Source organism: Pyricularia oryzae, chromosome 2, assembly GCF_000002495.2.
Source record: "Pyricularia oryzae 70-15 chromosome 2, whole genome shotgun sequence".
Lineage (NCBI taxonomy): Eukaryota > Fungi > Ascomycota > Sordariomycetes > Magnaporthales > Pyriculariaceae > Pyricularia > Pyricularia oryzae.
Genome location: NC_017850.1, coordinates 653,375 through 680,015, shown reverse-complemented (window position 1 = coordinate 680,015; position 26,641 = coordinate 653,375). Strand labels below are relative to the sequence as shown.

Here is a 26,641-nt window from a genome sequence, read left to right as displayed (position 1 = left end):
TCCTTGTTTTCTTCCCATCCTCCGCTTGTTTTGTTTCCTTGATCTGCAACTTTTGTCGATCGTCCGGTCTCTTAAAGTGCAGCGATCCCATCCGAGGTTTTTTTTTTGTTTTTTTTTTGCTCCAACTGTAACGTTGCTTGATTGCTAAAAATACCTTGGCGGGATATAGAGTTTTTGGATTAGGTAGGCAGGCATGCAGGTTCAGAGTTGGGATGGGAAATAAGCCCAGGAATAATCATGTGCACGTTGGTGGTCAACCTTTTTGGCCCCTGCAGGAGAGAAGTTCCTGTACTCAGGGACTACAGAGCCGGAAGGCTGAGCGTTCTGATCAATGGATGTACAAAGGTTAGATGGGTATGTTCCGTGAGCATGGCACAGTTTTTAAAAATCCCTTTTTAGCCCAAAATTCATGGCTTTTGGGCAATCCCGTCATTTTTATACTGTGCCAGGGTGTTGGAACTTACCCCCTCTACCTTTGTATATCTACCCCGACTTGGGCTGGATTTTCACTCTCGCGTTATCGTGCTGATGCTTTTGCAGGCGGATAATCAAACTTTATCTCCAAAGCAAACTCGAACTACGGAGTAGACCCAGACCAATTTGTGGAGGGATACTTTTTCTTGGCGCCACTATCGCAGGGTGGTACTTTCTTTTGTTTGGCATCTGTTGAATTAATTAATGATTTATGTATACATGTCATAAAGTCGGCTTAAAGAAAAGGTTCATAAACGCAAAATCCTTTACTACCCAACCCGCCCTACTCAGCAAATGGGCTTGCCCGTCTCCTTCTCCTGGTCCAAAATGTACTGCACACCCCTCCTGACGCCCTCCTCCATGCTCACGATCGGGGCGTAGCCCAGACGCTGCTTGGCCTTTGTGATATTGTAGTACCTGGTCATAGTGCTGTAGATGATGCGCTGGCGGCTGAAGGTCGGGACGGGCTTGCCGAGCAGCCAGGCGGCAGTCTCGGAGCACCAGCCCAGGGCGATGCCGACGTCGCGCGGCAGGACCCAGACCTTGTCGAGCCCCGCCTGGTTCCCGGCAGCGCGGTACACGAGGCGCGCAAAGTCCCAAAAGTAGACGGGCGAATCGTTGGTGATGAGGAAAACCTCACCGTCGACGCGCTCGTGGTCCAGCGGTTGCGTCTTGGCGGAGTAGGTCACGAGGAGAGCACGCGCCGCGAGCAGGTGGGCGTGAGCTACGTTGCCAGCGTAGGTAAAGTCAAACAGGTTGTTATTGTCGCCAACTTGCACCTTCCACTTTCCCTCCCGGTACGTCTTAACCAGGTTGGCTGTCACCATGCTGTCGCCCTCGCCGAAGATGCCGGATGGGCGGATCGCGGCGGTGAGGAGCTTGCCGGGCTCGTTGGCTTTGAGAACGATTTCTTCTGCTTCTGCCTGTTGATGGGTGGGGTGCGGTAGGTTAGCGTGGTGTTTTGGGGCTTGTTGGACATGGCTGTAGATGTGTCACGCGACGACAGTTCATACCTTGGTATCGGAATAGTACTCGGTCTGCTTATCCCCGCGAATCATGGGCCACCGCTCGTCGGCGTTGATGAGGTCCGAAACATTATCGCTGATGACGCTGGCCGAGCTCGTAAAGACCAAGGCCTTGACGCCCGCCTTCTTGCAGGCCTCGACGACCGTCCTCGTGCCCTCGACGTTGACCTTGTAGAAGATGTCGCGGTGGACGACGCTGTTGCCCTGGGCCAGGGGGCTGGCCGTGTGGATGACGACGTCGGGGCGGACCTCGTCAAAGACGGAGACGAGGCGCTCGGCGTTGGTAATGTCGGCGTCGTGGTACTGCACGCCCTCGCGGCGGTTGCGGGTGCAGCGCAGGTCGACGGCCGACACGGCGCTGCACTTGTAGTCGTCGAGGAGCATGCGCACAATGTGCGAGCCCAGGAAGCCACAGCCTCCGACCACTAGGACCGAGCCCAGGTTGAACTTTGTTTCGGGTTTGGCCATGCTGAAGGCGGGCTTTTTTTTATTTTTTTTATGTGGCGTCTATTTTTGGTTTCCGGGCGGTAGGGCTGCTTATTTTCTTCAATTCGTACAATCGAGTTTTACCATATGTCTCCTTTTTTCTTCGGGTGTTTATCTTTAATTTTGTTTCATTGCGCAATGAGAAAGTCGGGGACTTCTTTGCAGAAGAACCTGGTAAAGGTTCCCTCCCATCTTGACAGATGATGTTGTGGGTCCCCAGCAGTTTAACCTGCGGGGGAAGTTGTACCCGGAGCAGGGGGGTATCCCCGCATGAGATTTGATTGATGGATGTTGGGTTCTGTCAGGTATGCAGCTTGGCAGGTACTACTTACTACCTTTATAACGTTGAGGTCTGGAACGAAAACTGAGTTGGTGTGCGTTATTCAGATACACTAAAAGAGACATAGGATCGTCCGAACAGCACAGATTGATGGGATTTATTCAGGATGATATTCACCGCTTGAGTATTCGCAGCTGGATATACCACCGAGTGTCACTGTTGACCGTTGAGCGAGCCCCGACTGAAACCTTCAGGTGTACATCTCGTCGGCGTACCTACACCGCTGTACAAATGTTGATGATAACAGTATGCCTTAGATCGAGTCTCCACATATTCCGTTTCAGGCAAGTACTCATGTATAGATCTGTGTATCCATCGAATCCTAATTCTCGCGCCATGGGTGGATTTGAAGATTACAGCCTTGGTGCCAGTCTCATTGCTCCAGACTACCTGTCAAATGGTTCAAAGGCTGCGACAGAATCATGGCAAATAAATTTCGGTAGCTAAATCTTTTCACATAATTATCAATCATCACGCCTTCGCCACAGAGATATTGTCAAACTGCGCAACCGCTGTATGCACTCTGACACCCACCGTCCCGCTTGCGGGCGCGTCCCACTGTCCGATACGTTCGCCATCTTCAAACGTAATCTTTGGGGTTCCCATATCACCCAACAGCACGTCAATCTTGTTCCCGACCGCCCGGATGCGAAGATGATACCGTTTGCTCGTCTCGATGGCCACTCCTTTGACTCGATGCAGCTCGTGCCAGGTACCCGTTCCATTTTCCACGACTGCACGGCCTAGAACAATGTAGCCAGATGCACTGATCCCGGCGTAATATCCGCTGTAAAGATCCTCGCCTTGGCCGAGCTGCGACGCGCGGAAGATGAGGCCGGCGTCCTTTTCGCCGGATATCAGGGTGATGTCAGCGTTTAGCACCTGGTCGCCAAAGTTGACATTGAGCGCAGCTTTATCCCCCTTGCCTCCATCCCCAGAAAAAAGGTGGCCATCGTGGACGCTCCAGTTACCACCATATGTCTGCCAGCCGATCATGTTCCCATCGGCAAAGTTGTCTTTGACGAGCATTGTGATGGGTTGGATTGTGCCGTCAGGGTTGAAGTAAATCCGATCATATGCCAGCTGCCTGTGGTTTCCGTCTTGGTCGCCCAAGGGGTGTCGGTGATATACAATATAGTGTATATCAGTTCCTGGAACCTTTAGCACACCGTTGTGTCCTGATCCGGTGGCTACTGCCGGGTCCTGCTGCAAGATCCGGGCGATGCGGTTGAAAGGACCCAGTGGACTATCAGCAATAGCGTAGCTGACCGCATAATCAGGCCCTATAACCCATCAAGGCATGTTAGCAACAGGAAAGGCAGTTCAACAAGAATAAGGGCTCATAAAGACTCACCGGTCCAGCCTCCTTCTGACCAAAAGAAGTAATATCTCCCATTTCGTTTCATCATGAGCGCTCCCTCGACATACTGATCCGGAGTGATCTCCTTGTATGTGGTTCCGTCATCAAACGTCCCCAGTGATATCATGTCTTCATTTAGTTTGGCGACATTGCAGTGACTCCAGCCTCCATAATATATATAGGCTTGTCCATCGTCATCAATAAAAACGTTCTGGTCAATGGGCTGGGCCCCATTGTGGAACTTGTCAATCAGGGGCCTGCCCAGAGCGTCAACATACGGGCCCCCTGGGCGGTCCGCAACGCCAACGCCAATGCCGCCGAGCTCATCGTTGGTCTGGATGTCGTTGGCGCCAAAGTACAGATAATACTTGCCGTTGCGCGAGATGGGGGACGGGGCCCACATGGCCTTGTGCGCCCATGTGACGTTTTCATTGGTGAGGATTCTGGGATGCTTTGTCCAGTTGACCAGGTCTGGGCTCGAGAAGGCATCGAGGTACGTCTGCTGTTCGTACGGGTAGGACGAAGTCGGATAGACCCAGTATTCACCTCGGTAGAATTGACAGTCTGGATCAGCGTACCATCCGTCCACGAAGGGGTTGCCAGCCTCCGACGTGGTGTAGTCGTGGTGAGCTGTCACGATCAACATGGTTGCTGCCGCGGCGAGAAGCCGTGGAATAGCTGCGAGTGTCAGCATGTTGGGTATAACATGTGCCACAGATGGATAGTAGCTGCAGCTAAGGGTGAGGATATGAAGATAGGGTAACCATTCGGTATTGTTCAGACGCTTTTAACATGAACTGGACTTTTTTTTTGCATCTTACTCACAATACCTTGAAGGATGATTTCTGTTTCCTCAATGCCCGAACAGCACCTGTTCTTATTTAAACGTGTGAACAACTGCAGGACTTGGGTGGTCCTGGTTCATTGCCGCAGACTAAAAGCGCCACTAATACGCCGACAGAAAGAAGTCACGGCTTTCCTGCAGAGAAAACCTGACCGCATGCTACTGGAACCAGGAACGATGATGAGTGGCAATCAATGTGCTGTAACCTCAATTCAAGAGGAGAGCGACCGACTGGACTTGATCGAAATTAATGATCAGACGACATCGCGGGCCGCTATACTTTCAAGGCCCCGCGTCAACTTCTCCGCACCAAACCCCTTGCGGTGCGGGACGAAGGAAACACAACGCCAAAGAGTTGCTTGATTCGCGCCGGCGTGCGGAGGCGCTGTTGGTGGGTGACAATTAAGGCGCTGGTAAGGCAAGGATAAGCTCTGTTTGAAGATCACAGGGGACCTTTTATAAGCACCCCCGCCCCAACCCCACAACGATGGAAACGGTGGCTAAGGGATATCGAATTTTGTACCGGTACATTCGTGCCGTCATTCAAGTGGCAGGTTGCATTGCAGCATCGTGCACTCTTCAGAAACTTGAAAATTACTGGCCGTGAAGCAGAATACAGATGTCAGTTGAGATAGCGTGATTCATTTGGGAAAAGTTTCCGCTTGTAGAACGTCTTGGTACGGTACATACCACAGCAGAGCCACGAAAGTTACAGACTGCTTCCCCACCTACCCGACTAATATCAATAGAAAGCATGTATCGCTCTCGAATCTCTCAACTTTCGAGGTCTGCATTTCACCAAACACGTCAAAGAGGAATGTGACAAGATCATTTCTGTGATATTTACCCATCTAAGATATATGGACGGTTTTACTATCTCTTCTCTTGGAGAGGGGCCCGCAACGTGCAGTCTCCAACGTAGTATTGCTGCAGACTGAGAAACAATTGGGGATGGGTTGAACATGCAAAATGAGCCAGATTGTTGCGATTGTAATTGTACATTTCTAGTCAGATCTCACCATCCACACCATCTAGAGGCTTGAAAATAGCATAAATCTACTCCCCGAGATGTAAATCTACCAAAAATTTATCAAATTTGGTGCCTCATTACTGTGTTTCATGGGTGAACAGTATCCTAAAAGGTTTACTATGTAGCAAAAACCTACCTCGTCTTACATGAAATGCTAGTGTGCACTATAATCAGCGTTATATCTCTAATGAAATCTCACAACCCACAAGAATTTAAGGAAATGAAAAAGAAGGGTCCTACTTCTCAATATTTATATTCAGCAGAGATACGTTAAATTTTCTATCTAGCAAGGCGTGTTGTGAGTGAGCAGCGTTTTAACAGGGTTACTATGCAGGAAAAAAAGCCCTCCCTCATTTTGCATAAAATGCCCAGTGTGCATTATAATTAGCGTTTTATTTCTAGTTGGATCTCCAAACTTACAAACCTTTGCGCAATAAAAAAGAAATCTAGGATTTTTTTTCAACATTTATATTTAGCAGAAATCCATTAAGCGTTCTATCCAGGAAGGTACGATGTGAGTGAGCAGCATTTCAAATGGTTGACGTCGGTGAAAGAGGACCTTTAGAGGCTTGCATAAAATGCCCAGTTGCTGTTATCAGCGGTATATTTAGAGTTAAATCTCAAAAACAAAAGCACCTTTTTAGATAAAAATGACTTCTCCTAGTTGCCAAGTGCTTATGCTTAGCAGAAATAGCTTCAAGACGCTTCCTTCGTGTGGTGTGTCATGAGTAAATAGTACTGAAAAAGTTGACGTCGGTGCTGGAAGGACCTTTCGCTTCGCACAAAGTGCCCACTTTACACTATAATCAACGTTATTTTTCCATTTAGATCTTAAGGACCACAAGACCTGACGAGAAACGAGGTGCAAATGCTTATCTCTTAATGTATATAGCTGGCAGAAACATACTAAAAAATGCTAAAAGTCAATGTCATAAAGGGACAATGCGGTCACAGATTGTTGTTATGGTACAGGTCGGACCTATACTCGGCCAAGATTGAAGTAATCCACTCTTAGGAATTCCAATTGTTAGCCATAGTCGGGTTATGTTTCCAGTTGGATCCCAACAATAATAACACCTTGTAGCACCAAAACTGCAAGAGAAAAGATTCCGTAGTCTAGTCTTAACAGAAATGTATTAAAACTTCCATAAATCGCATGTACAATTGTTCACTGGTCAATTGAAATGTTGTAGAGAGCGTTTGATGAGCGCGCTTATGAGCGGCCCACGTGCGCTTGCGAAGACCCTAACCCTCGGAGCGGATCTGGCTTTGTTTTAAGTTGTCTCACTCTTCAGGCAGCCACAACTCACCCACGCCTTAACCAACCCTATAGGGGAGGCCAAAAGCGATCCGATATCATTCGTCTTGCAGAGCATAGACTAAACAAATGCTTGCTGGAATTGCTTTAAATCCTGGTTGCGGGTGGTTTTGGATACCATGACCTGCCCCAAGGATGCTGAACCCGATGTTGAGATTTTAGTCCACATATCCGCTCCCAGCCTGGCGGTTGACGATGCACATTATCGTGAACTAGCTAGCGCGTATCTCAACTTTGAGGAGGCAAGAATCACTCGTCTGGACTACAGCCCGCCGGCCGTTGTGACACCGCCCCGAGTACACGTCTTTGCGACGCTCGAGTCTCCGCCTCTCTCCTTTGAAGACGTTTTAGACAATGTCGGATCTCCGGTCGTGAACCCGGGGCAGGGAAAATATGATTGCGGCAGAGAGAAGCACAGCCAGATGACTACCACTGAATCACAAGAGTCATGGGAGGCACCGCCAAGCACTGTGGGAGATTCTCAGCCCTACAACGACATCAGCTTTGAGCGCTTCTGTGACCCGGATCGCTTTATTGAATACGAGCTTGAGAAGCTGGACCATGACACGTCTGTTGCTGTAGCCGATCCTTCGCCGGCTTTGAGTTCTGGTTCAAAAATGCGGACGCAATCGCTTAGCGCATCTTTGTCTCCTACCAAAACTTCATCAAGACAAACCACGTCTGCACAAGGCCGCATAATTGTCGGCCCAAGTCCTCGGAGGCGGGGGCCCTCTATCGAGGTGCGTTCTTCTTCTTTACCAACTGCACCTCGCAGAAGCCAAAGACTAGCCCCTTCTTCACAGCTCAGCGCAGCAGCAAGTACTTCACGGGTCGTGTCGATTTCGCCAGACATCACATCATCTCCACCGATTCCGGGGAGGTTTCTGAGGCCTGCCACACAACGCAGTGCAGATGTGCAGTCAAGTCACTTGCCCAGAGGAGACATCATAGAGGTACCCTCATCGCCGCCGACAGCATATCCACGGTACGCCAAGGATTTGGATGTTAGCTTTGGTTCAGTCATCACCTGTTCCGACCGAGCAGAATCCGAGCCTCCCCCCGGCAAAAGAACAAAGAGGACGCCACGAAACAACTCTCCGGAAGTGGGAAGGAGCGTCAGCGACTTTGGGCAGCGGTTGGAAAACCACAAGGCTACAGATGAATTACCACATGGCCATCTGTTCGACGCCCATGAGGTGTTTGGCCCCGAGCCGCCCGTCTCCATCCGTCACATTACGCCGGATGACTTGCTCACCTCCCAGATGCGGAAGCTGCAAACTGACCTGGGCAAGGCCAAGCGGTACTCTGCCCGGTTGCAGCTCCTGCAGGACCAAAGGCCGGACCCATTCGAGCGCGGCTGGTGGATCCTGGACTGTAATGAGCTGGGAGATCGCCGGCTGGCTGCGTGGGAGTACCTGGCCAGATACGTCCACGCCGGCAATGCAGGATGGGGCGTCTCGCTCATGAGGGAGTCGGCGGCAACCCGCAGGATAAAGCTGTTTTGCTACGGGCACGTGGCAGGCCACATGTACCTGCTGCTCTACATGGCCAGCGAGAGGAGGATATACGACCTCGACTGTACCTGGACTTCTGCGCGTAGGGGCGGTCTGCTATTCGTTCCGGCGATAAAGGGTAGATGAGGGTGTGTGTGGACGTGTTGAGTTTGCTTGGGGTTCTGAGTTGGAATATGACCTTTTGCTTTGGCATGCCTATGCGGTTTTGTGAATTATTTGAATTTCTTCTACTTATTATCTCTTCAGGATAGAGGCGCATATCGGTGGTGGCTTTTGCTTGGAAACCATGGGTTGGGAAACAGGCTTTTTGTGAATTTTAGAAAAAAATACCCTCCTTTTTTCTATTTCTTAGTATGGTCTGAAGTAAGATGCTCTTCCTACTTACGAGAGAGCAGATCGCTTCGCTTCTGATGACTGTATACCTATAGTTATAATCTTCAATGCACAGATATCTCTTAACATGCACGCTGCCAAACAAACACGCCCGTGAAACAGAAAAAAAAAAAAGAAGTCGAAGTGTGCGCAACAATTGATATATCCCGCCTTTAATGTACATTGGACAAAGCAAAAGGAAACCTTGAACCTGGAAAAATCTCTCGATAGTTACAGTAGAAACACAACCAACGAAAAAGGGGAATCTTGCTTGCGCTCCCTTAGTACCCACTGGGTTGGGTGACTAACTTTGGGGTTGACACAGAAGGACAAGGAAAAAAAAAAAGATGAATTGTAAAACGATAGTGCCTGACAGAAAGTACCGATCGACCGCGGCCCTGAACTAAGTTTCATGAACCGGCTTCTGGAATAGAGTGCGATTTCGAACAAGCTCTATCATAGGTTAAGTTCCATCTTCTTCCTGTCATAATCGGCCCGCTCGGCGCGGAACATGTCTTCATAAACCTAGTGGGTGTGCAAGAGAACAGTCAGCATCATCACCACGAAAGACATTAGTGAAACAGAGCTGAATAGTCTGAGTAGCCGGCGAATATATCAGTCTGCTGGGGCTTTACCTTGCGTTCAGCTTCCGATAATTTTTTCCAGGCGGTAGCCGCATCAGTCATGTTCACACCGGTGCGGAAGTTGTCAGGTGCTTGATGTGACAATTCTTTCAATCTGAGCTTCATAAAGTTCATATAAGGCGACAGAGGGGAGGAGGGTATACGGTCGTCCTTGATGTGACCCCTGGTTAGGCAAACTCCCTTGACTGACTTCAACTTAAACACGCGAGCGAGATAGTGGCGGGCCTTGTTGGCCTCATTGATCTCGGAGGGCGTGTGCGATTGAACCCAAGCCTTGTGGGCAATCTCGTTGGAGATTTTGTTCTTAGCCGCCGTCTCTTCGAGTTCCTACGTTGTGGGTTTCGTCAGCCGCCAGAGACATTTTACACGACTACACCAAAACGTTTCAAGTTGCCTTCTTACCTGGAGCTCTGCGGGTGACAGAGCTTTGAACGCATTATGCATGTCCTGAAATACTGGTCCTTTCCCCGGGATCGAATTCTTAGCGCACCACTGCTTCAAGAATACCCGAAGCGCGACCTCCGGCTCTTTTGGCGGCTCGGTGAAGAGGCCAAGTCTAGTCAGTTCGATCCTTTTCTCGCGCATTGCCTTCTTCTTCGCGGCCAGCTTCTGGGCCTCTATCCTTTCTGGCGACTGGGGGGGTCTGGAGACCTTGACGGCCTTCTTCTTCACCGCCTTGGGCTTGGCCTGCGTATTTTTGGCCTTGGGCTTGGCCGCTGCCTTCTTCTTTGGTGCTGCCTTTGCCTTTCCCGCTGCTGCTGCTGCGCCGGTGGTGGTGGCGGTTGACTTGTTCGCCGCGGCCGTCGCCATGGGGCGGGCTGCGAGGACGAGGCGGTAGGCCGCGACGTTGGCCACGCGGCTGCCCGAGGTGAGCGCGCCGGCGCGCATTGCCGTCGCCAGCATCATCGTAGCTGGGCGGATCCACATGCTGGGCGAGGTGATCACGCGCAGCGACGGGCGTCGGCGAACAAGGGAGGTCTTATTGGTTTCAATTGTTTGGGACAGTTAGTTTTGTCCTTTGTGGCTTCGAGTTCACCCGCTGTCGTTGATGGTGTTTTTTTGGCGAGGCGGCGCAATTTAGTGCTAACAGTAGGACAAGTGCCTGAATTGGCGGATGATCAAACGGAGCTTTTGCAGCTGTTGGGCTGATATAGCAGGAGCTCTCTCCACCTTTGGAAGAGCTCGTTCCCATGGATTAACTTGAGCTACGCGGTGCGTCAGGCTGCGGTGTGTGGAGTTTGGTCGTGCCCCTGTGCAGTGTACCGGTACTTTTATTATCTTGTCTGAGATACCTATCTTGACGTATCGGTACCTCTCTTGGTCGTGCAGAAATTTGGTGCCATGAATCGACCGCGTCGTCTGCAAGACAGCCAGCTACGCAATGCGTCACGTGCTCCATGCAACTTACTCGCCTCAGTTTTCCTGGTCCGTGCACCGACGTTGCTTCGGCTTAGTTCAAGACAAGCTGCAACAATTTGACGACGTCGACCCCCATGTTCACCATATTTCTGCCTGGACAGGCATCAATGATATCACCTTCATCTTCGCGCAAGCTCCTGGCCAAAAGTCTGCCGCCTAGCCCTACTGCTTTCTGGAGCGGTGGATCGCAGGCATTACAAGGCGATCAAACGACGCTTTGCCGGGCAGGGCAAAAAAAGATTTCCCCGGGCACTACGGGGTGAAGGCTTAACCGTGACTTGCAGCATCCTCCGAGAAGAAGTACATCTCACCAAACAAGAAAACACGTGCATCTGAGCCACCAAGGATATCATGGCTCGCCACAGAACGTCGCGCTCACCATCTCCTGCAGGAAGCCAGCAGTCCTCCCGAAGGAACGCCAAAGATGAAGAGAGACGTGACCGCGGCGGCGCGCGGGACAAACCCCGAGACCGTCACCGTCGCTCGCGCAGTCCAGCCGATGTAAGATACCCTATTCACTGCTCTGGTATTTGGCATGGAAAAGACTCAGATGCTTACATACTTTCTCACCAGCGCCGGTACCGAGAACGAGAGCGCGATAGGGAGCGCGATAGGGAGCGCGATCGGGATCGGGATCGTGACCGTGACCGTGACCGCGACCGCGACCATGGCACCTATCGACGCCGGGATCGTTCCCGAGACCGCTCCATAGACCGACGTGACGACTACTATCGAGGAGGGAGAAGGGATGACTATTCGCAGCGGGATCGTCGTCGGTCGCGTGACCGACGGGACAGGGACAGGTCCCCTCCAAGGCATAGACCACGAAGCCGAGATGGCGACAGGGACCAGCGCAGCCGGCGAGACGATTCGCGGGACCGTCCAAATAGCCGACGTGACGGGAACAATACTCCAAAAGGCCGCGGCGAGGATCGTCCTCGAGCATCTGTGGCCGATTCAGAGGCTGTGAAGTCCAAAGAGACAACAGTGAGCCTTGAACCCATCTTTCACCTGCGACGAGACCTTTTGACTAACATACTTTTACAGCCTGCTAAGTCAGCACCAACCCCAGCGCAAACAGAAGCTGAAAAGAAAGCCGAGCGGCTTGCTAAACTGGAGGCTTGGAAAAAGAAGAAGATGGAGACAGAGCAGCAGCAGCGTAAGGACAGCGTAGCATCGGCTGGTAGCACCAGACAGTTACTTGCGCAGATGGATGTCAAGGCCACAGGCAGCCCTTCAGCCATGACATCCCCGGGGGCTGCTTCTCCAGCGACCGCACAGTCCGCCGAGGATGCGTCTCCGGCAGTCCCCTATGGAGGCAAATTTGATCCAAAGGCGATTGCCAAAAAGGCAAGTGCACGACATCAGTCTCCTACAGTGCTTGGAGCGTTACAGGGACGAGCCGCTGAGAAGACTGCCGTTTCAATAGCGGCACCTGCCAAGGGGTCTGCGGCTTCGTCTTTACCCCAAGGAAAACCTATCAGCGGCTTCGGCTTTGGTAAAGCGTCCAATGATGATAAAGTGCCTACGAAGCGCAAGTTGAATTTGGACGACGAGGAAATTTCCAAGCGGAAGCTTGCAAAACTTCCAGACCTCTCACTTGAGACTACAGATGATGCGCCATATGTCAATCAAGACGATGATGAGGATTCGGATGGTGACAACTTCGCTGGGACGGAGGAGGAAGCCGCCGCGGCCGCTCGGGCTGCCCACGAGCGACGAGAGGAAAGAATTCTACAGCAAAGCATGGCAATGGAAACCGACGAAGCGAACCCTGCGGCAGAAGGCCAGGTAAATGGCAGTGAGCCTGCAGTGAGCTCCGCCAATGCACCAGAGGAAGCTCAAGCCAAGCCTCAGACGGACTCTATGGACGTCGATACGAAAGAAGATGATGACGAAGTAGACCCCCTGGACGCCTTTATGGCCGACCTGACAGAGCCATCTTTCGGGCCCGCCAGCAAGCCTGTTAAGACATTAAGCAGTGCGAAAGTGTTGCCTACCCCTGAAGCATACTTCAGCGACGATGATGAGTTTGGGGCTTCAACCAAGGAAGGTGTCGACGCCAAAGCTATCATGGCAATGGCTGCCAAAAGGAAAAAGAAGGAAATCCCTACGATCGACTACAGTAAACTCGACATTGTACCTGTTCGCAAGAATTTCTGGGTTGAGCCATACGAGCTGAGTGAGATGACTGAAGCAGAGGTGGCTGAACTTCGCCTGGAACTGGATGGGATCAAAGTGTCTGGAAAAGACGTCCCTAAACCAGTACAGAAGTGGTCACTCTGTGGACTCACACGACCTATTCTTGACGTGATCGCCAAGCTGGAATACGACAAGCCAACTGCAATCCAGATGCAGGCCTTGCCCGTCATCATGTCGGGCCGAGATGTTGTTGGAGTTGCCAAGACTGGATCCGGCAAGACCATGGCCTTCTTGCTCCCCATGTTCCGCCACATTAAGGACCAGGAGCCCGTCAAAGACAATGAGGGACCGATTGGTCTCATTCTTACACCCACTCGCGAGCTTGCTGTTCAAATCTTCCGTGACTGCAAGCCTTTCTTGAAAACACTGGGACTCCGTGCAGTCTGTGCATATGGCGGTCCTCCCATTAAGGATCAGATTGCAGATTTGAAGCGCGGCGCAGAAATTGTAGTCGCCACGACAGGGCGGATGATTGATCTTCTAGCTGCCAATCAGGGCCGTGTGGTCAGCCTAAGACGTACCACATACATCGTTCTTGATGAGGCTGACCGAATGTTTGATATGGGATTCGAACCTCAGGTCATGAAGATCTTTGCCAACGTCAGGCCAGATCGTCAGACTGTTCTTTTCTCGGCGACCATGCCCAAGATCATGGATGCCTTGGTCAAGAAGGTTCTGAAGAATCCCGTAGAAATCGAAGTAGGAGGCAAGAGTGTGGTGGCGTCCGAGATTACACAAATCGTCGAGATAAGAGATGAGAAGAGCAAGTTCAACCGCCTGCTCGAACTCTTGGGAGAGCTTTACAAGGACGACGATGATGTGCGCTCCCTGATTTTCGTGGAGAGGCAAGAAAAGGCCGACGAATTGCTCCGCGAGCTGTTGCGCAAGGGCTACGGCTGCATGTCTTTGCATGGTGGTAAAGATCAAGTCGATCGAGACTCGACCATTTCAGACTTCAAGAGCGGTGTTTGCCCCGTTATGATCGCCACATCCGTCGCAGCCCGTGGATTGGACGTGAAACAGCTGAAGCTCGTGGTCAATTATGACGCACCGAATCATTTAGAGGACTACGTGCATCGTGCTGGACGAACTGGACGAGCAGGAAACACGGGCACGGCGGTAACGTTTGTGACGGAAGAACAAGAAAACTGTGCCATTGGCATTGCCAAGGCTCTCGAACAGAGCGGACAGCCTGTTCCCGAGAAGTTGATTGAGATGCGCAAGGCATTCAGAGAAAAGGTCAAGGCCGGTAAAGCCAAGGATCAATCTGGATTTGGTGGCAAAGGTCTTGAGAAACTGGACAAGGAGCGTGAAGCCGCCCGCAACCGGGAGCGCAAGACACACAAGGCCGAAGGCGAAGAGGATGATGCGGAAGATGACAAAAAGACTACAAAGAACGACGAAAAGACAGACAAGGCTTCAAGCGCAATCCTTGGGGCTGCATCGGCAATCGTCTCCCGAGATGCGGCCAAGGCCGAGGCCGAAGCAAAGGCAGCAGAAGGGGGTTCTACGCCCACGGCAGCAGCAACACCGGCTGCGGGTGGCAAAGGCGGAGCCCTCGACAAGGCCGCATCGGCAATCAACGAGATCAATGCACGCCTGGCAAGAGCCGGTCAACTCAGACCTGGCCAGCCCATCGACAACAAGGGTCCAGATGCAGGCGCGTTCCATGCGACACTCGAGATCAACGATTTCCCGCAAAAGGCGCGCTGGGCCGTCACCAACCGGACGAATGTGGCCAAGATCCTCGAGGCGACGGGAACCTCCATTACCACCAAGGGCAATTACTATCCGCCAGGCAAGGATCCCCCGGCGGGAGCGGACCCGAAGCTGTACATCCTCATCGAGGGCGACACGGAACTCGTGGTTGGCAACGCGCTGTCGGAGCTTACGAGGTTGCTCAAGGAGGGGACTATGGCGGCGGCGGATGCGGAGAGTCGTGCACCTGCGAGTGGGCGGTATACCATCACGTGAGGGGGTTCTCGGATTTTTGGAAGGAAAGGTTGGGTCACCGCTTTGCACGGTGTATATGTCTTGGTGTACCTACCATTTTCTACCTAGGTACTTTATGTATGCATATATTGTCTCATTGTCTCGTCATTCGGTTTCCTTTGCAGCGATGGGCTGATGATGAGTGCACAGGCGGGGTTTCTATAAACAAAATTGACCGTCGGAAGTTACCGACTGCTTGTTTCCCATGATATAATCTGGCCTACGGAGTAGCTCTATCTAGACTTGTTGGTATGTAATAATAGTGGATTGATAGATGCCCCATAGGTCAGCACTAATTCCGGACCCCCTTGTTGCATGTTGCATATCGTGTTCTCTCCCGGCAGCGATAACACCAAGCATGAACCCCACTCGGAAGAGAGGCCGGCCGCCGGCGTCACTATCGGAGCTACCCAAGAGGGCAACTCCAGGCCCGCAATCAAGTGTATTTCGCCCCTCCCTCCACTCGCACCAGAAATGAGAAAGCGAGAAAAAGAAAAAAAAAAATCTCGTGCGGGCTAAGCCCGCCCCTCCATGACCGTGTCATTTCTGGGTCTCCATGTTATACACTGGACCGTTTTTTTTTTTTTTTTTGCATATTTATTATCAACCCATCAGCTCACCTCGCAAGGATGTTTGGGCCGAGTGTGTCCTTCCAACAAGGCTGGACATCAGCCTTTCTTGTGTCAAGTGAACGTTTTGGCTTTCTTTAATTTTTAAATCGTCCTTATATAAATACTTTCCAGCTCAAGCAAAGGTGTCGCTTGGGTTGTGCTCTACCTACCCCTCACATATCCACCCATGCACTCATTTTGTGTGACTTCTGCCTCCTTGAGACACAGCATCATTAACATCTAAACCTGCCATTCACCGATCATGGCCCTCACGGCTCCGTGGAAGTGGCAGGGCTACGTGTGGGCGTGCCTCTGGTCCTCCCTCGTCACGATGCTATTTGGGTAGGCAAACAAAGCCACGTTGTCCAATACTACTCAAGTTTACGCATCATGACACGCCACTAACACAAAAGTCTCGCAGTCTTGACACGGGCATCATAGGCCCTATCACCGCCATGCCGGCCTTCACCAGCCGCTTCGGCAACTTCAGCCCGACGATCCACGGCCTCATCGTCGCCTGCCACCTCCTCCCCGGCGGCATCATTGCCGCCTTTGCCGGCGGGCTGTCGGACTACTTTGGGCGCGAGACGCTCGTCGCGGCCGGTGCACTGGTCCACGCCGCAGGCATGCTGATCTGGGGCTTCTCGGTCAACCTGGCCATGGTGGTGGTGGCGCGCGTCATCTGCGGCATGGGCCTGGGCCTGTTCATGAGCAACGTGTCCGTCTACATCGTCGAGGTCTCGCCCCCGCGCGGCCGTGGCGTCAGGGCCGCCATGGCCCAGTTGCTCCTCACGCTGGGCCTCGTCATAGGCTTCTTCATGTGCTACGGCCTGGTTGCCGGCCTGGCTCCGGAAAGCGAGTGGACGTGGCGCACGCCACCGTACGTCGTGGCTGGGTTGGGCGTCGTGCTGGGCGGGGCCGTGTGGACGCAGCCGCCGTCGCCGAGGTGGCTCTCGATCCGCGGCAGGGTGGATGAGGCGCGGCGGGTCAGCGAGAAGCTCGGGCTGGAGGCGTTTGGGCCCGACAAGAGCGCGGCGGACGCCGGCGGGGGAGAGACGGGGCCGGGCGCGCTGACGCTCATGGGCGCCATGTCGCAGACCTTTAGAGGCTTCCGGCTGGCCTTCTCCGGGCCGTACAGGGGACGGTCCATCTTTGCCTGTTTTGTTCTCACGGTGCAGCAGTTCAGCGGCATCGACGGCGTGCTCTTTTACGCACCAAAGCTCTTCGAGTCGGCCGGGTTCGCCGAGGCCGAGACTTCCTTCCTGGCGTCGGGCATCTCGGCCATCTGCATCATGGTCTCAACCATACCGGCGACCCTGCTTGCCGACCACTGGGGCAGGCGCACGGCGACCATGTGGGGAGGCGTCGCTATCGCCGTTGAGATGCTGCTCATGGCTGCGCTGTACTTCGCGGGCCAGGGCGACGCTGGAGGAGGCAGATGGGTGGTCATTGTCATGATCTACCTCTTCGCCGTCACGTACAGCGTCACCTGGGCGGTGTGCATGCGCATCGGCGTGTCGGAGAGCCTGCCGACGGGAACGAGAAGCAGTGCCATGGCGTTGGCGCAGAGCTGTAACTGGGTGAGTTTTTTCGCTTTTGGTGGTTTAATACTGTCTTTCCCAGAAACAAAATTGCTAATTATTCGTCCCTGCGACGCACTCAAAACACAGCTCGGCAATTTCACAATCGCTCTCGTCACGCCCATCCTGCTGTCGGCCTCGGTCGGCGGGACGTACCTCTTCTTTAGCATCTGCACCATGCTGGGCTCGGCCGTCATGTACGTCTACATGATCGAGACCAAGGGGACGCAGCTGGAACGAATTGACGAGCTGTATGTGAGCAGAAAGGCCGAGCGCAGGACAGAGGTTCAAAATGCCCGCGGCTTGGCAGAGAAGACTAGGCTGAGGCTCACGCCGTTGAGCCTGCGCGATAACAACAACACGAACGAAGGTCGGGCCATGTCGGAATATGTGACGCCGCCGATGATGGCGGGTGAAAGAGATTCTGCGGCTTGAGGGGTCGCGACATGGGAGTTTTCGTCGGGTCATCCTTTGGTTTACAGCAGCAAACCATTCCACTTTATGAAGTGTATTTTGAAGGTTCAAGAGGGCTTCTTAATCTCCGGTCGGGAGAGTTATTATGACACTCACTGCGAAAGGATGCCAAGGTATCTATTTGTGGCGATTTCCCAACTCACCATACCCTTGGGTTGCTAATGTGCCTGGAAAGGAAGGGTCCAGGGATGGTCTCGCAATCATCGGTTGACAGCTCAGGATCAGCAAGAAAGCCAGTGCTGCCAGAGGTCTGTGCTGTTGGCAAATGTGCAGAGGAGAGGGACACGGCCGTCCAAGGTACATAAGTCACTTTGTTTTGGACTTCTTTCGCCTTCGGGCATTTGGTCAATTTGAAACGATACAGAGAAGATTAGCATGGCCCCTGCACTAAGGATGACACGCTCAATCAAAGAGAAGCTCAACATTTTTTTGGCATTTTGGTTCGAGCCGCGCTGTGATCATATTCTTTGCGTTTTTTTTCTTTGCGATTTTTCAATTCCAAATTTTCGCTTGGTCATTATTTTGTCGCCATTGAGTAAAAACATCAAGAGTACGTCACAGAATCGTCGTTCTCACCATTATTATTTTGCAGTTGTTTTTATCCACAAAAGTGCCAACTCAACTGCAGTGCACTGCAACCTGTCAGTCAGCCTTGCTGCCAATTCGACGCGCTGCAAGCAGACCCTTGTCTGCTGTATGCATGACGCCGGATACCGTAGGACGGCTACCTCGACTTGACCGAGATGCCCGCTAAACCTTTCTTCAGGGGACCGCCCGATAAGCTTACCTGACCTTTCCAAAAGCTGTGGCGCTTCGCCCTCGAAGCCATTTGGGTGAGATTACGCGATCCCTGAAAACCTTCGTTCAAACCATGGCTTGACTCCTTGGCTTTCTTGTCCTTTTTGTTTTCCTGACACATGTTTACCGACCTTGCGATTTGTTTCCGGCATTGATCCCTTTTTTAAATGCAAAAGCGCCAGAAACTATTATTGGTATCCAGCGATGTGAAGCATTGTAATCTGTCAATTTGATCCCCTCGATAAAACTCCGCCTGCGATTATACGAAGTCGAGCTGAACCAAAAAAGGGGCTGGAGTATGTCTTAGTCTGTAACGCCAGCTTCCGTCTGGCTTTGTAGTACGAAGAAGAACTTGCGACCCAGGGCAACGTACGCGACAAGAAATACCGTCGCTGGTGGTTTTTTTTTTTTTTTTTTTTTTTTTTTTTCGTTTGCTCCCGGTACAGCGATACTGGGCACACATTTACCTACAATTGCACGATACAAACGATCGACCGTAGATCGCGATAACGGCAAGCACTGGAGGTCCGATACCGGCATTTGCGCCGTAGCAGGAGGTGTGTTGGGTTGGTGGAATAGCAGGCATCAAGAGGTGGATAACATCGTCAATATACACGTTGGTTCAGTCGGTCGAGGACACACACACACACACCCACGGACATGGCCACTTGGTCGGGCAGGGCCGCCATCAAGGGCGGCTCTGACACGATGCGCATGGTACTGTTGACGTGCAACGCTGTTGGGGTGACGTTCACTTGGGGTGTGGAGATGACTTGTAGGTTGATGACAACCCTCGTTCCCCACTCGTTCCCCACTCGTTCCCCGTTGCCTGGTAGTCAACCTGCCAGGAGGGTGCGATGGTGTTGCGTTGCGATACAGAGAAGTGGCTTATGCTGACTTTGAATCTCACGGCAATCAGACTGCACCCCGTACCTTCTCTCTTTGGGCCTTACAAAAGGCCAAACATCCCTGGTCTGGATTGCTGGCCCCTTGTCTGGTCTGATAGTTCAGCCCGTCATCGGCGTGATATCGGATACATGGACATCAAAATGGGGACGGCGACGACCGTTCATAATGATGTGCTCAGTCATTGTAGCCATGGGCCTGCTCACACTCGGCTTCACGCGTGACATTGTATCTTTCTTCATCCCCAGCTCGGCGGCGGGAGCAGCAGCAGCAGCAGCAGCGGAAGTACCCACTGCCATTAGGAGAGACCATCCCGAAAACAATGGCTTCACAGGGTTCCTGACCATCGCGCTGGCGGTACTCGCTCTGTACACGACCGACTTTGCCATCAACGCCGTCATGTCGTGCGCGCGGTCCCTCATCGTCGACACGCTGCCCATGCACAAGCAGCAAGACGGCGCCGCATGGGCGAGCCGCATGAGCGCCATCGGCCACATCCTCGGATACGGGGCCGGCGCCATCGACCTGGTCGCGCTGCTGGGCACCACCCTCGGCGAGACGCAGTTCAAGCAGCTCACCCTCATCGCCGCCTCGGGCATCCTCTTCTTCTCGACACTCACGTGCTGGGCCGTCTCTGAGCGCGTACTTGTCGCGCCGGCGCCAGAGCCTAAGGGTTTGGTGGCCGGTGGTGAGAGGTTCAAGGTCCCTAGGCAGATTTGGAGCACGCTGATGACCCTGCCGGTGAGGATCCAGGCGATCTGCTGGGCTGTGTTTTGGTCGTGGATCGGGTGGTATCCGTTTTTGATCTATGTGAGTTCTGCGTTTGGTTCCCTTGGGGATATTTGTGAAAAAAAAAAAACAATGGCTGACTGAGCATTGAATTCTGTCACTTTTAGAGTAGCACTTGGGTGGGCGAGACGTACTTTCGCTATGACGTTCCCGCCGATGCCAAGAGCAGCAGTGATGCACTGGGAGAGATGGGTCGCATTGGCAGCTACGCACTGACGGTGTATTCCATAATCACGTTCCTCGGCGCATGGCTTATTCCGCCCCTGGTCCGCAGTCCAGAGGACGACGACGAGGACGACGATGGCATACCCGTCACATCACAGGCGGCCAAGTCGCAGAGTTTCCTTCACTCGTGGTTCCCCGGCGTCGCCCGCTCGCTAGGCCAACTTGGCCACCTCAAACCCGACCTGCTCACGGTCTGGACGTTTGGATACATCATGTTCGCCTTTGCCATGTTCATGGCACCGCTGGCGTCGTCCTTCCGGTTCGCCACGATCCTGGTCGCGCTCTGCGGCATCCCCTGGACCATCTCCATGTGGGCGCCCACCGCTCTCATGGGCGTCGAGGTCAACCGCATGACGCACGGCATCACCGGCCAGCCGTACCGGCGCTTGAGCACGTCCTCGGCCGTGGAGCTGCTCACACCCGTCATCAGGGTCAACGGCGAGGAGACGGAGGTTGTGGCCGCGGCCGCGGCGCCTAGCTCTGCTCCACAGGCGGCTCTCCTTGAGGATGGCAACGGGACCAGGGTCGGCGGAGGTGGTGGCGAGCTCAGCGGTATCTACTTTGGGATACTGAACATCTACACGACGCTGCCGCAGTTCATTGGAACTTTTATCAGCGCGGTCGTGTTTGCCATCCTGGAGCCCGGCAAGAGCCCTGAGCTGTCGCATGGCGGCGGTGGCGAGGAGCTGCCCCAGGCGCCGAGTGACGGGCCAAACGCCATCGGGATTTGCCTGTTCATAGGGGCTATCAGCGCCGTGGGAGCGGCGTATGCTACGAGGCGGTTGAGATATTTGTAGACTTTTTGGTCTCGTAGGATTTGAAGTTTATTCTTCTTTAGATATAGAACAAGGCATGGTTGCATTCCTTGGATAAGTTTATTCTGGAACAATGCAAGTGTCGTGAGTATCGGGGCTAGCGTTGGTTCCACCTTCCTCGAAGTTTCCTTGAAACAGATTCTTCCCAAGTCAGGGACAATATCATTAACCCTTGATAGGTAGGCGCGAGCCCTACCCAAACAATTTCGCACAAACTCGGTTCAATTTTGCTCTATGGTTGCTCATTTGATCTGTCGATGAACAAATTCAGGTTTATCTTCTACAGCAGCTTACTTGATCTCTAGACAAACACAACGTTCTCTGCATCGTAAATACCTAACACCCGCTTCCACTTGACATCCCTGGTCAAGAAAAGCTGCAATTTTGTGCTTTTCAACTTCTCGGCTGCTCCATCGCCTTCTCTGGCTCTTCTTTGCTTCCGACTGACATCCTCACAAACAAGATACTGCTCCTTCGGATCTGCCTGGTGTTCAATCACACGCAGTCTAGTTTTGTGCCGCGAGTCCAGACAAACAAGCGCATAGCCTTTGGGCGTGACAACCTTCAAAGGCGTCAATCCGCTCATCAACATGGTCGAGGTGCTGATCGGCTGATCAATCGAGAAGCCCTCGTTGTTCCTACGTAGGAAAACAGAATTGTACGGCCCGCGTGTCGACAGGATCCCGCCGCTACTCTCGTCGTGTAGCAGCTTTGCAATTATCATCTGTCCCGGGAAACCCGTCACCGCTTCGAGCTCCGACACGGATCGGCACCGCACTCGAGACCTCAGAAAGTCTGCCCAGGACCATTCTCGCACGAGGACACTCTTACAGACCAGTATGACGAATGCAGCAAAGAGCCAAGCGTATGAAGCAATTTGAAAAGGATCGACTGCCTCGATGCGGTCGCCGACGGTGAATCCGATCACGAGACCTCCGGCACCGAGGATTACCGCAACAGCCATTACTGACAAAACATAACGTGGGCAACTTACGACTACCGAGGTCTCGTCCATAACCCACTCATGCTCCATTATCTTTGCTCTCAGGTCAAATATTAGCTCACTAGAGCTATCGTTTCTAGCTTCGGGGTCGATCAGTCGACAGCGTTCAAAGTAGCCGTCGTCAAAGGCCGTTTTGAGTCGCATTGTACTTTGGTAGCCGCGTTCGTCATCGAATGTGTTTGTGTGCATCCGGAAGAAGGCGGCAAAGTCCGAGTCCTCGTGCTCACGAACGGGATCACGGTTCTCCTTGCTGAGGACCACGATGCTCCTGAAGCTGTTCAGCTCAGAAACCATTTTCGGATCCGTCGTTACCAACGGGACCATGACTGTTATGATTTCGTCCATATACTCCAGCTCCAACGATTCGAGCTTCTTGTCGTTGCGTGCGGGAGAGTCACCAGTATGGCCTGTAGTTGCGCCACTGTATGTCCACTCGATGAAAGTCCTAACATCACGCCCTCTAACTATATCGGATGGGTCGCCTCCTTGATGGAGATTCTTCATGTGCCTGACGGTCTGGTTCAGCATCCGAAACGCTGGATCCGCCGCCTTGAGGTTGTCCAGATTCGAGGTCGCCGAGTACTCAAGCTCACGGTCTTGGTACAGAAGCGTCTATGCGGCCTCGACAGTTAACATCACCAGTTTTGTTTCCATTGACAAGGAGTGGACAGGGGACATACCTTGAAACCCTGGAAGCCCGTCTCATAAACAAGTCCAGCAATCTCATACGTTGCATGACCAAGCCCAGACCTGTTCAAACACCGCAACGGCATGATGATGGACCTCATCAGAATGTCCAGTCCAGAACGAACCTTGCTTTGGTTGACACAGTATGATGCAACTTGGGCGCTTTGGAAGGATGTGAGACCGTCTCTCGTTTCGGCTGCAATGATTCTTAGGATTTCTTCACACTCCTCCTCCTCTTCGATCATGCCCGAACTGACATCTCTAGCGTCGCGACTGTCCTCCAATACCGACTCGCCTTCCTTCGCGGCCAGGTCGGCATTCTCGGCAAGGTCTAGTAGCATGATTTTGATCTTGGCCACGCGCTTCACCAACGCGCACAGAACCGACGCCTGCCAGTGATTTCCAGCGCCAGTTTGAGTGATGAGCCTGGACAGGACGACAGATATGTAATCGACGAGGTCAAACATTGCAACCTGCTCTCGCTCATACGCTTCCCGATCCAATCGCTTGCTGCCGTCATTCGCCTGGGAAGCAACCTGGGCTTGCATGATCAACTTCTTCAGACGCGTCCTGCTTGATGCCTGTGGACTGAAGCGCACTGTGATGCACTCGTTGTCGAGCACACATAGCGACATAGCAGTGAATATCTTGTCGGCGAGTGCAGACAAGGACTTGTGCGCTGCCTCATCGCCGACCTTGAAAAAGTCCCGGTTCTTGAACTGGGCAGGCTCCTCGGGGTTTTCGAGAAAACGGAACAAACGATTCGCCTCGTTCCGCCAAATCGTCTCAGAAAGCACCGTGTGTTCGGTGATTGCATATGCGCCGATGTCATCAAATTGCGGATATTCAGAGTCTGTGTCGGCAGGAGGGCTGTCGGCGCAAAGTATGTCATCAACTGTGCAACACAGATCCGACGTCGGAGCAGCCTCGACACCCTCGCCGGCTGTTGCAAATCCAGTGTTGAATCTGTGGAAGATTCGGGTCTTGGTACTCCTTTTGAGGCCAGCTGATCGCGTCCTTCTACGCTGGCTCGGCGTGGGCGAGATTGTCGCCGATGAAGGCTGGGTGACAGATTGTGTTGTCGACTTCTTCTCCTCCATGGCGTCCGAGTCAACGATTATAGAGCAGACTGACTTAGCACCATGTAGATTATCAGTAGCATACGAACAGTCGTTAAGCTTGATTTGTGCGGGGACCTCAGAAGTTAAGCATAAAGACTGCTTGATGTTCATCCCTGTTGGTCTCCAGCCTTACCGACACAACACAAAGTGACAACCATGAATCTTCAGCTGCTGGAGAATACGAATATGTTCTAAAAGACAAGGGTCTTCAGTACAATGTTTTGCCCAGAAAACAGTCTTTTTCTTTTCTCAAAACTCTCCAGGCAGTGAAAGACTGTAAGCTGGTTTTTTTTTTCTTCTTCCATTTCAACACCATTTACCACGCATCCTGAGCCATTAATCAAGGAATCCGGCGGGAGGCGAACTCGACTGCATGTAAGCCGGCGTTAAGCCCGAACCTGGTCTGTGGATGGGGCCTGTGGATGCCACCTCAATTTTTCAGCTGAGAGAACAACGGCAGGCCCCTGAAATGAATCCATGGATGCTTGGCGTGCATGTCCAGACCCCTCTACGATAACACAGCCATCGGCAGCCTCTACCTCTTCTCTAAATTGCTCAACATATCCAGTACAGTCACAAATGAGATTCAAGAACAAACAAAAGATACAACAGACAACTATCATGGCAACCATGGAGGACAAACGAGATGATGGATCAATGTCGAAAGCTTGCTCTTACCACAACTACTTGCGCCTTGTTGACCCGAGAATACAACAATCAGTGGAGGCATCAGCACCACCAATCCAACGTGCGGAGCGGCCAGTAGCACCAATTTTCCCCACCATGACAGTGACAGCAGAGCCTTCTCGGGTCCAAGCCGCATGGAAGCAGGCCAACGCTCTCCACAGTGCTGAAGGTTCGCCAAAACCCCCACGGAGAGTCTCGACATACTCGGCTGCTCAGGTTGAGCCAGTTGTTCGTCGTCCCCGGAGGGTCTCAACCGAGCCTACTCATGCGCGTCATGAGAAGAACAAAGCCAAAGCCAAGTCCGATTCCGACCACAGCGATGTGGAATTCTTTCGGAAGCGCAAGATTACGCGTCGTGGCACTGGCGGCATTGCCAAGCAGGGGTCGGATGCTCAAGCAACGGTTGAGGACATACATCTGAAAGTGCCACTAATTATGGACGATGTGTATGAGTCCGAGGCCGAGATGGATCACCTGGATGATTACTATGGTTCGAAAAGTCATGGCAAGTCAGGTGAAGAGCAGTCTGCTCCGGCACGAAGGGGACAATTGCCGACCTCTCGTGCCCGACCAGGCGGTTCGTCTTCGGACGAGGACCGTGGTGGTCACCATGCCGGGCAGCGAGAGGTTTATGACAGTGACCTTGAATCGGTCGTATCGGATGTTGGCAAAGCCGCGCATGCCAAAAAGATGAGGAGATATCGGTCCTTGGCAAAGGGGAAATGGGAGATGATGCTACTAGACTTTATCGTAAACACAGGTACGTGCTCTAGTCTTGAGCATCGAGATTTTGACCACATCATGCTGACGACTTTTGCAGACAGCATACCTGCAAAATATGGCAACATACACGTCGATCCAAAGATCACCGCTCAGCTGGAGCGCGCAACCAAACTTTCCCTCTGCCGCCCCAAGGCTTTCAGCACAGGCATCCTGGCCGCCAACAAAACCACCGGTGCGATCCTTTTTGGGCCTCCTGGTACAGGGAAAAGTCTGCTCGCCAAAGCGACAGCGCGCGAGTCTGGCTTCAATATGATTTGTGCCTCGACGGCCGAGATCTTCCAAAAGTGTCATGGCGATGACGAAAAGGTAATACAGGCGCTATTCTCTCTGGCACGCAAGCTTCATCCATGCATCATCTTCATCGACGAGGCCGATGCGATGCTGGGGAACCGCAAGGCAGGCGAGAGGCGCCATATTCGTGCCATGCTCAACCAGTTCCTCATGGAATGGGACGGACTTATGAGCGGCCTCGATTCGCCCTTTGTCCTGCTCGCCACCAACAGGCCAACCGATCTCGACCCGGCCGTCCTGCGGCGAGCACCTGAGCGCATCCACCTGGATCTCCCAAGCTTGGCACAACGTAGCGGTATCCTGCAACTACTTCTGACGGGCGAAAGGCTTGCTCCGGACGTTACGATAGAGAAGCTTGCAAAAATGACTACGCACTATAGCGGCTCCGATCTGAAGAACATGTGCGTGGCGGCGGCCAGGCAGTGCATATGGGAGCAGGAAGAAGACACGACGGACCGGACACTAACGCTGAACCACTTTCACACTGCATTGGTCACCGTCAAGGCTACGGGGTTGAGCAGGGTCGTGGAGAACGAGTTTAATATCTTTAAAAACGGCGCTGGTTCCGGGGCGGTTCGGGCGACGGGCGACGATGAGTGAGCGCTGCGGGTCGCCTTTCGAGAACAATAGAGCTACTATTCCAACTATGGACATGTTGTCCCTCCCTCGGCAAAACAATACACCCACGGCGCAACCAGTGGCGAACATCAGGTGAGCTCATTAGGCCGAGTATACCGGTGCGTGCTGTATATTTCCTATAGCTGATCATAGCAATACATACAGTATCGAGGATGCATGTCAATTTGATGGGTTGGACAGCCAGGCTACAGCTATGGTACGGCATTGCTGCA

General features: G+C 52.7%; 11 protein-coding genes across 11 annotated transcripts; 6 read left to right on the top strand and 5 right to left on the bottom strand.

Annotated features, from left to right (window-relative positions):
- Positions 1-590: 590 nt before the first annotated feature.
- On the bottom strand, positions 591-2,168 carry MGG_11399 (sterol-4-alpha-carboxylate 3-dehydrogenase). The gene is made up of 2 exons (XM_003713443.1): positions 1,488-2,168; positions 591-1,397 (listed from the first exon to the last, which is right to left on the bottom strand). Exons 1-2 carry the CDS (start codon positions 1,965-1,967, stop codon positions 762-764), a joined length of 1,116 nt encoding a protein of 371 aa, XP_003713491.1. The 5' UTR covers positions 1,968-2,168; the 3' UTR covers positions 591-761.
- A 433-nt stretch (positions 2,169-2,601) lies between these two features.
- On the bottom strand, positions 2,602-4,923 carry MGG_11400 (endo-1,4-beta-xylanase D). Its single transcript, XM_003713442.1, has 3 exons — positions 4,511-4,923; positions 3,680-4,363; positions 2,602-3,608 (listed from the first exon to the last, which is right to left on the bottom strand). The coding sequence occupies exons 2-3, from the start codon at positions 4,329-4,331 to the stop codon at positions 2,797-2,799; spliced, it is 1,464 nt and encodes a 487-aa protein (XP_003713490.1). The 5' UTR covers positions 4,332-4,363; positions 4,511-4,923; the 3' UTR covers positions 2,602-2,796.
- A 1,935-nt stretch (positions 4,924-6,858) lies between these two features.
- Positions 6,859-8,846, top strand: MGG_04375 (uncharacterized protein). The gene has a single exon (XM_003713441.1). It carries the CDS (start codon positions 6,997-6,999, stop codon positions 8,515-8,517), a length of 1,521 nt encoding a protein of 506 aa, XP_003713489.1. The 5' UTR covers positions 6,859-6,996; the 3' UTR covers positions 8,518-8,846.
- MGG_04374 (uncharacterized protein) lies at positions 8,684-10,716 on the bottom strand. Its single transcript, XM_003713440.1, has 3 exons — positions 9,810-10,716; positions 9,399-9,734; positions 8,684-9,288 (listed from the first exon to the last, which is right to left on the bottom strand). The coding sequence occupies exons 1-3, from the start codon at positions 10,332-10,334 to the stop codon at positions 9,220-9,222; spliced, it is 930 nt and encodes a 309-aa protein (XP_003713488.1). The 5' UTR covers positions 10,335-10,716; the 3' UTR covers positions 8,684-9,219.
- Positions 10,717-11,250: 534 nt separating this feature from the next.
- MGG_15533 (uncharacterized protein) lies at positions 11,251-11,538 on the top strand (the record flags this gene model as incomplete). The annotated part of the gene is made up of 2 exons (XM_003713439.1): positions 11,251-11,327; positions 11,400-11,538. 2 exons carry the CDS (start codon positions 11,251-11,253, stop codon positions 11,536-11,538), a joined length of 216 nt encoding a protein of 71 aa, XP_003713487.1.
- A 425-nt stretch (positions 11,539-11,963) lies between these two features.
- On the top strand, positions 11,964-15,002 carry MGG_15532 (pre-mRNA-processing ATP-dependent RNA helicase PRP5; the record flags this gene model as incomplete). The annotated part of the gene is made up of 1 exon (XM_003713438.1): positions 11,964-15,002. The coding sequence occupies one exon, from the start codon at positions 11,964-11,966 to the stop codon at positions 15,000-15,002; it is 3,039 nt and encodes a 1,012-aa protein (XP_003713486.1).
- A 619-nt stretch (positions 15,003-15,621) lies between these two features.
- On the top strand, positions 15,622-18,157 carry MGG_04372 (uncharacterized protein). The gene is made up of 3 exons (XM_003713437.1): positions 15,622-15,973; positions 16,053-17,211; positions 17,302-18,157. Exons 1-3 carry the CDS (start codon positions 15,894-15,896, stop codon positions 17,644-17,646), a joined length of 1,584 nt encoding a protein of 527 aa, XP_003713485.1. The 5' UTR covers positions 15,622-15,893; the 3' UTR covers positions 17,647-18,157.
- Positions 18,158-18,229: 72 nt separating this feature from the next.
- MGG_15531 (uncharacterized protein) lies at positions 18,230-18,909 on the bottom strand (the record flags this gene model as incomplete). The annotated part of the gene is made up of 2 exons (XM_003713436.1): positions 18,473-18,909; positions 18,230-18,256 (listed from the first exon to the last, which is right to left on the bottom strand). The coding sequence occupies exons 1-2, from the start codon at positions 18,602-18,604 to the stop codon at positions 18,230-18,232; spliced, it is 159 nt and encodes a 52-aa protein (XP_003713484.1). The 5' UTR covers positions 18,605-18,909.
- Positions 18,910-18,915: 6 nt separating this feature from the next.
- MGG_04371 (general alpha-glucoside permease) lies at positions 18,916-21,502 on the top strand. The gene is made up of 3 exons (XM_003713435.1): positions 18,916-19,258; positions 19,403-20,199; positions 20,286-21,502. The coding sequence occupies exons 1-3, from the start codon at positions 19,144-19,146 to the stop codon at positions 21,198-21,200; spliced, it is 1,827 nt and encodes a 608-aa protein (XP_003713483.1). The 5' UTR covers positions 18,916-19,143; the 3' UTR covers positions 21,201-21,502.
- Positions 21,423-24,332, bottom strand: MGG_04370 (uncharacterized protein). The gene is made up of 2 exons (XM_003713434.1): positions 22,902-24,332; positions 21,423-22,833 (listed from the first exon to the last, which is right to left on the bottom strand). Exons 1-2 carry the CDS (start codon positions 24,138-24,140, stop codon positions 21,520-21,522), a joined length of 2,553 nt encoding a protein of 850 aa, XP_003713482.1. The 5' UTR covers positions 24,141-24,332; the 3' UTR covers positions 21,423-21,519.
- Positions 24,333-24,659: 327 nt separating this feature from the next.
- On the top strand, positions 24,660-26,390 carry MGG_04369 (spastin; the record flags this gene model as incomplete). Its single annotated transcript, XM_003713433.1, has 2 exons — positions 24,660-25,476; positions 25,537-26,390. The coding sequence occupies 2 exons, from the start codon at positions 24,660-24,662 to the stop codon at positions 26,388-26,390; spliced, it is 1,671 nt and encodes a 556-aa protein (XP_003713481.1).
- Positions 26,391-26,641: the final 251 nt, after the last annotated feature.

Bases quoted from the DNA above. Each gene is read 5' to 3' on its own strand.
- MGG_11399 (XM_003713443.1), bottom strand. From the start codon at position 1,967: ATGGCCAAACCCGAAACAAAGTTCAACCTGGGCTCGGTCCTAGTGGTC. The intron at 1,398-1,487 runs GTATGAACTGTC...ACCCATCAACAG, and splicing joins AGTACTATTCCGATACCAAG to GCAGAAGCAGAAGAAATCGT.
- MGG_11400 (XM_003713442.1), bottom strand. From the start codon at position 4,331: ATGTTGATCGTGACAGCTCACCACGACTACACCACGTCGGAGGCTGGC. The intron at 3,609-3,679 runs GTGAGTCTTTAT...GATGGGTTATAG, and splicing joins GTCAGAAGGAGGCTGGACCG to GGCCTGATTATGCGGTCAGC.
- MGG_04375 (XM_003713441.1), top strand. From the start codon at position 6,997: ATGACCTGCCCCAAGGATGCTGAACCCGATGTTGAGATTTTAGTCCAC.
- MGG_04374 (XM_003713440.1), bottom strand. From the start codon at position 10,334: ATGTGGATCCGCCCAGCTACGATGATGCTGGCGACGGCAATGCGCGCC. The intron at 9,735-9,809 runs GTAAGAAGGCAA...CCCACAACGTAG, and splicing joins TGTCACCCGCAGAGCTCCAG to GAACTCGAAGAGACGGCGGC. The intron at 9,289-9,398 runs GTAAAGCCCCAG...CACACCCACTAG, and splicing joins TATCGGAAGCTGAACGCAAG to GTTTATGAAGACATGTTCCG.
- MGG_04372 (XM_003713437.1), top strand. From the start codon at position 15,894: ATGGCCCTCACGGCTCCGTGGAAGTGGCAGGGCTACGTGTGGGCGTGC. The intron at 15,974-16,052 runs GTAGGCAAACAA...AAAGTCTCGCAG, and splicing joins CTCGTCACGATGCTATTTGG to TCTTGACACGGGCATCATAG. The intron at 17,212-17,301 runs GTGAGTTTTTTC...CTCAAAACACAG, and splicing joins TGGCGCAGAGCTGTAACTGG to CTCGGCAATTTCACAATCGC.
- MGG_04371 (XM_003713435.1), top strand. From the start codon at position 19,144: ATGGCCACTTGGTCGGGCAGGGCCGCCATCAAGGGCGGCTCTGACACG. The intron at 19,259-19,402 runs GTAGGTTGATGA...CACGGCAATCAG, and splicing joins TTGGGGTGTGGAGATGACTT to ACTGCACCCCGTACCTTCTC. The intron at 20,200-20,285 runs GTGAGTTCTGCG...TGTCACTTTTAG, and splicing joins GGTATCCGTTTTTGATCTAT to AGTAGCACTTGGGTGGGCGA.
- MGG_04370 (XM_003713434.1), bottom strand. From the start codon at position 24,140: ATGAACATCAAGCAGTCTTTATGCTTAACTTCTGAGGTCCCCGCACAA. The intron at 22,834-22,901 runs GTATGTCCCCTG...GAGGCCGCATAG, and splicing joins CGGGCTTCCAGGGTTTCAAG to ACGCTTCTGTACCAAGACCG.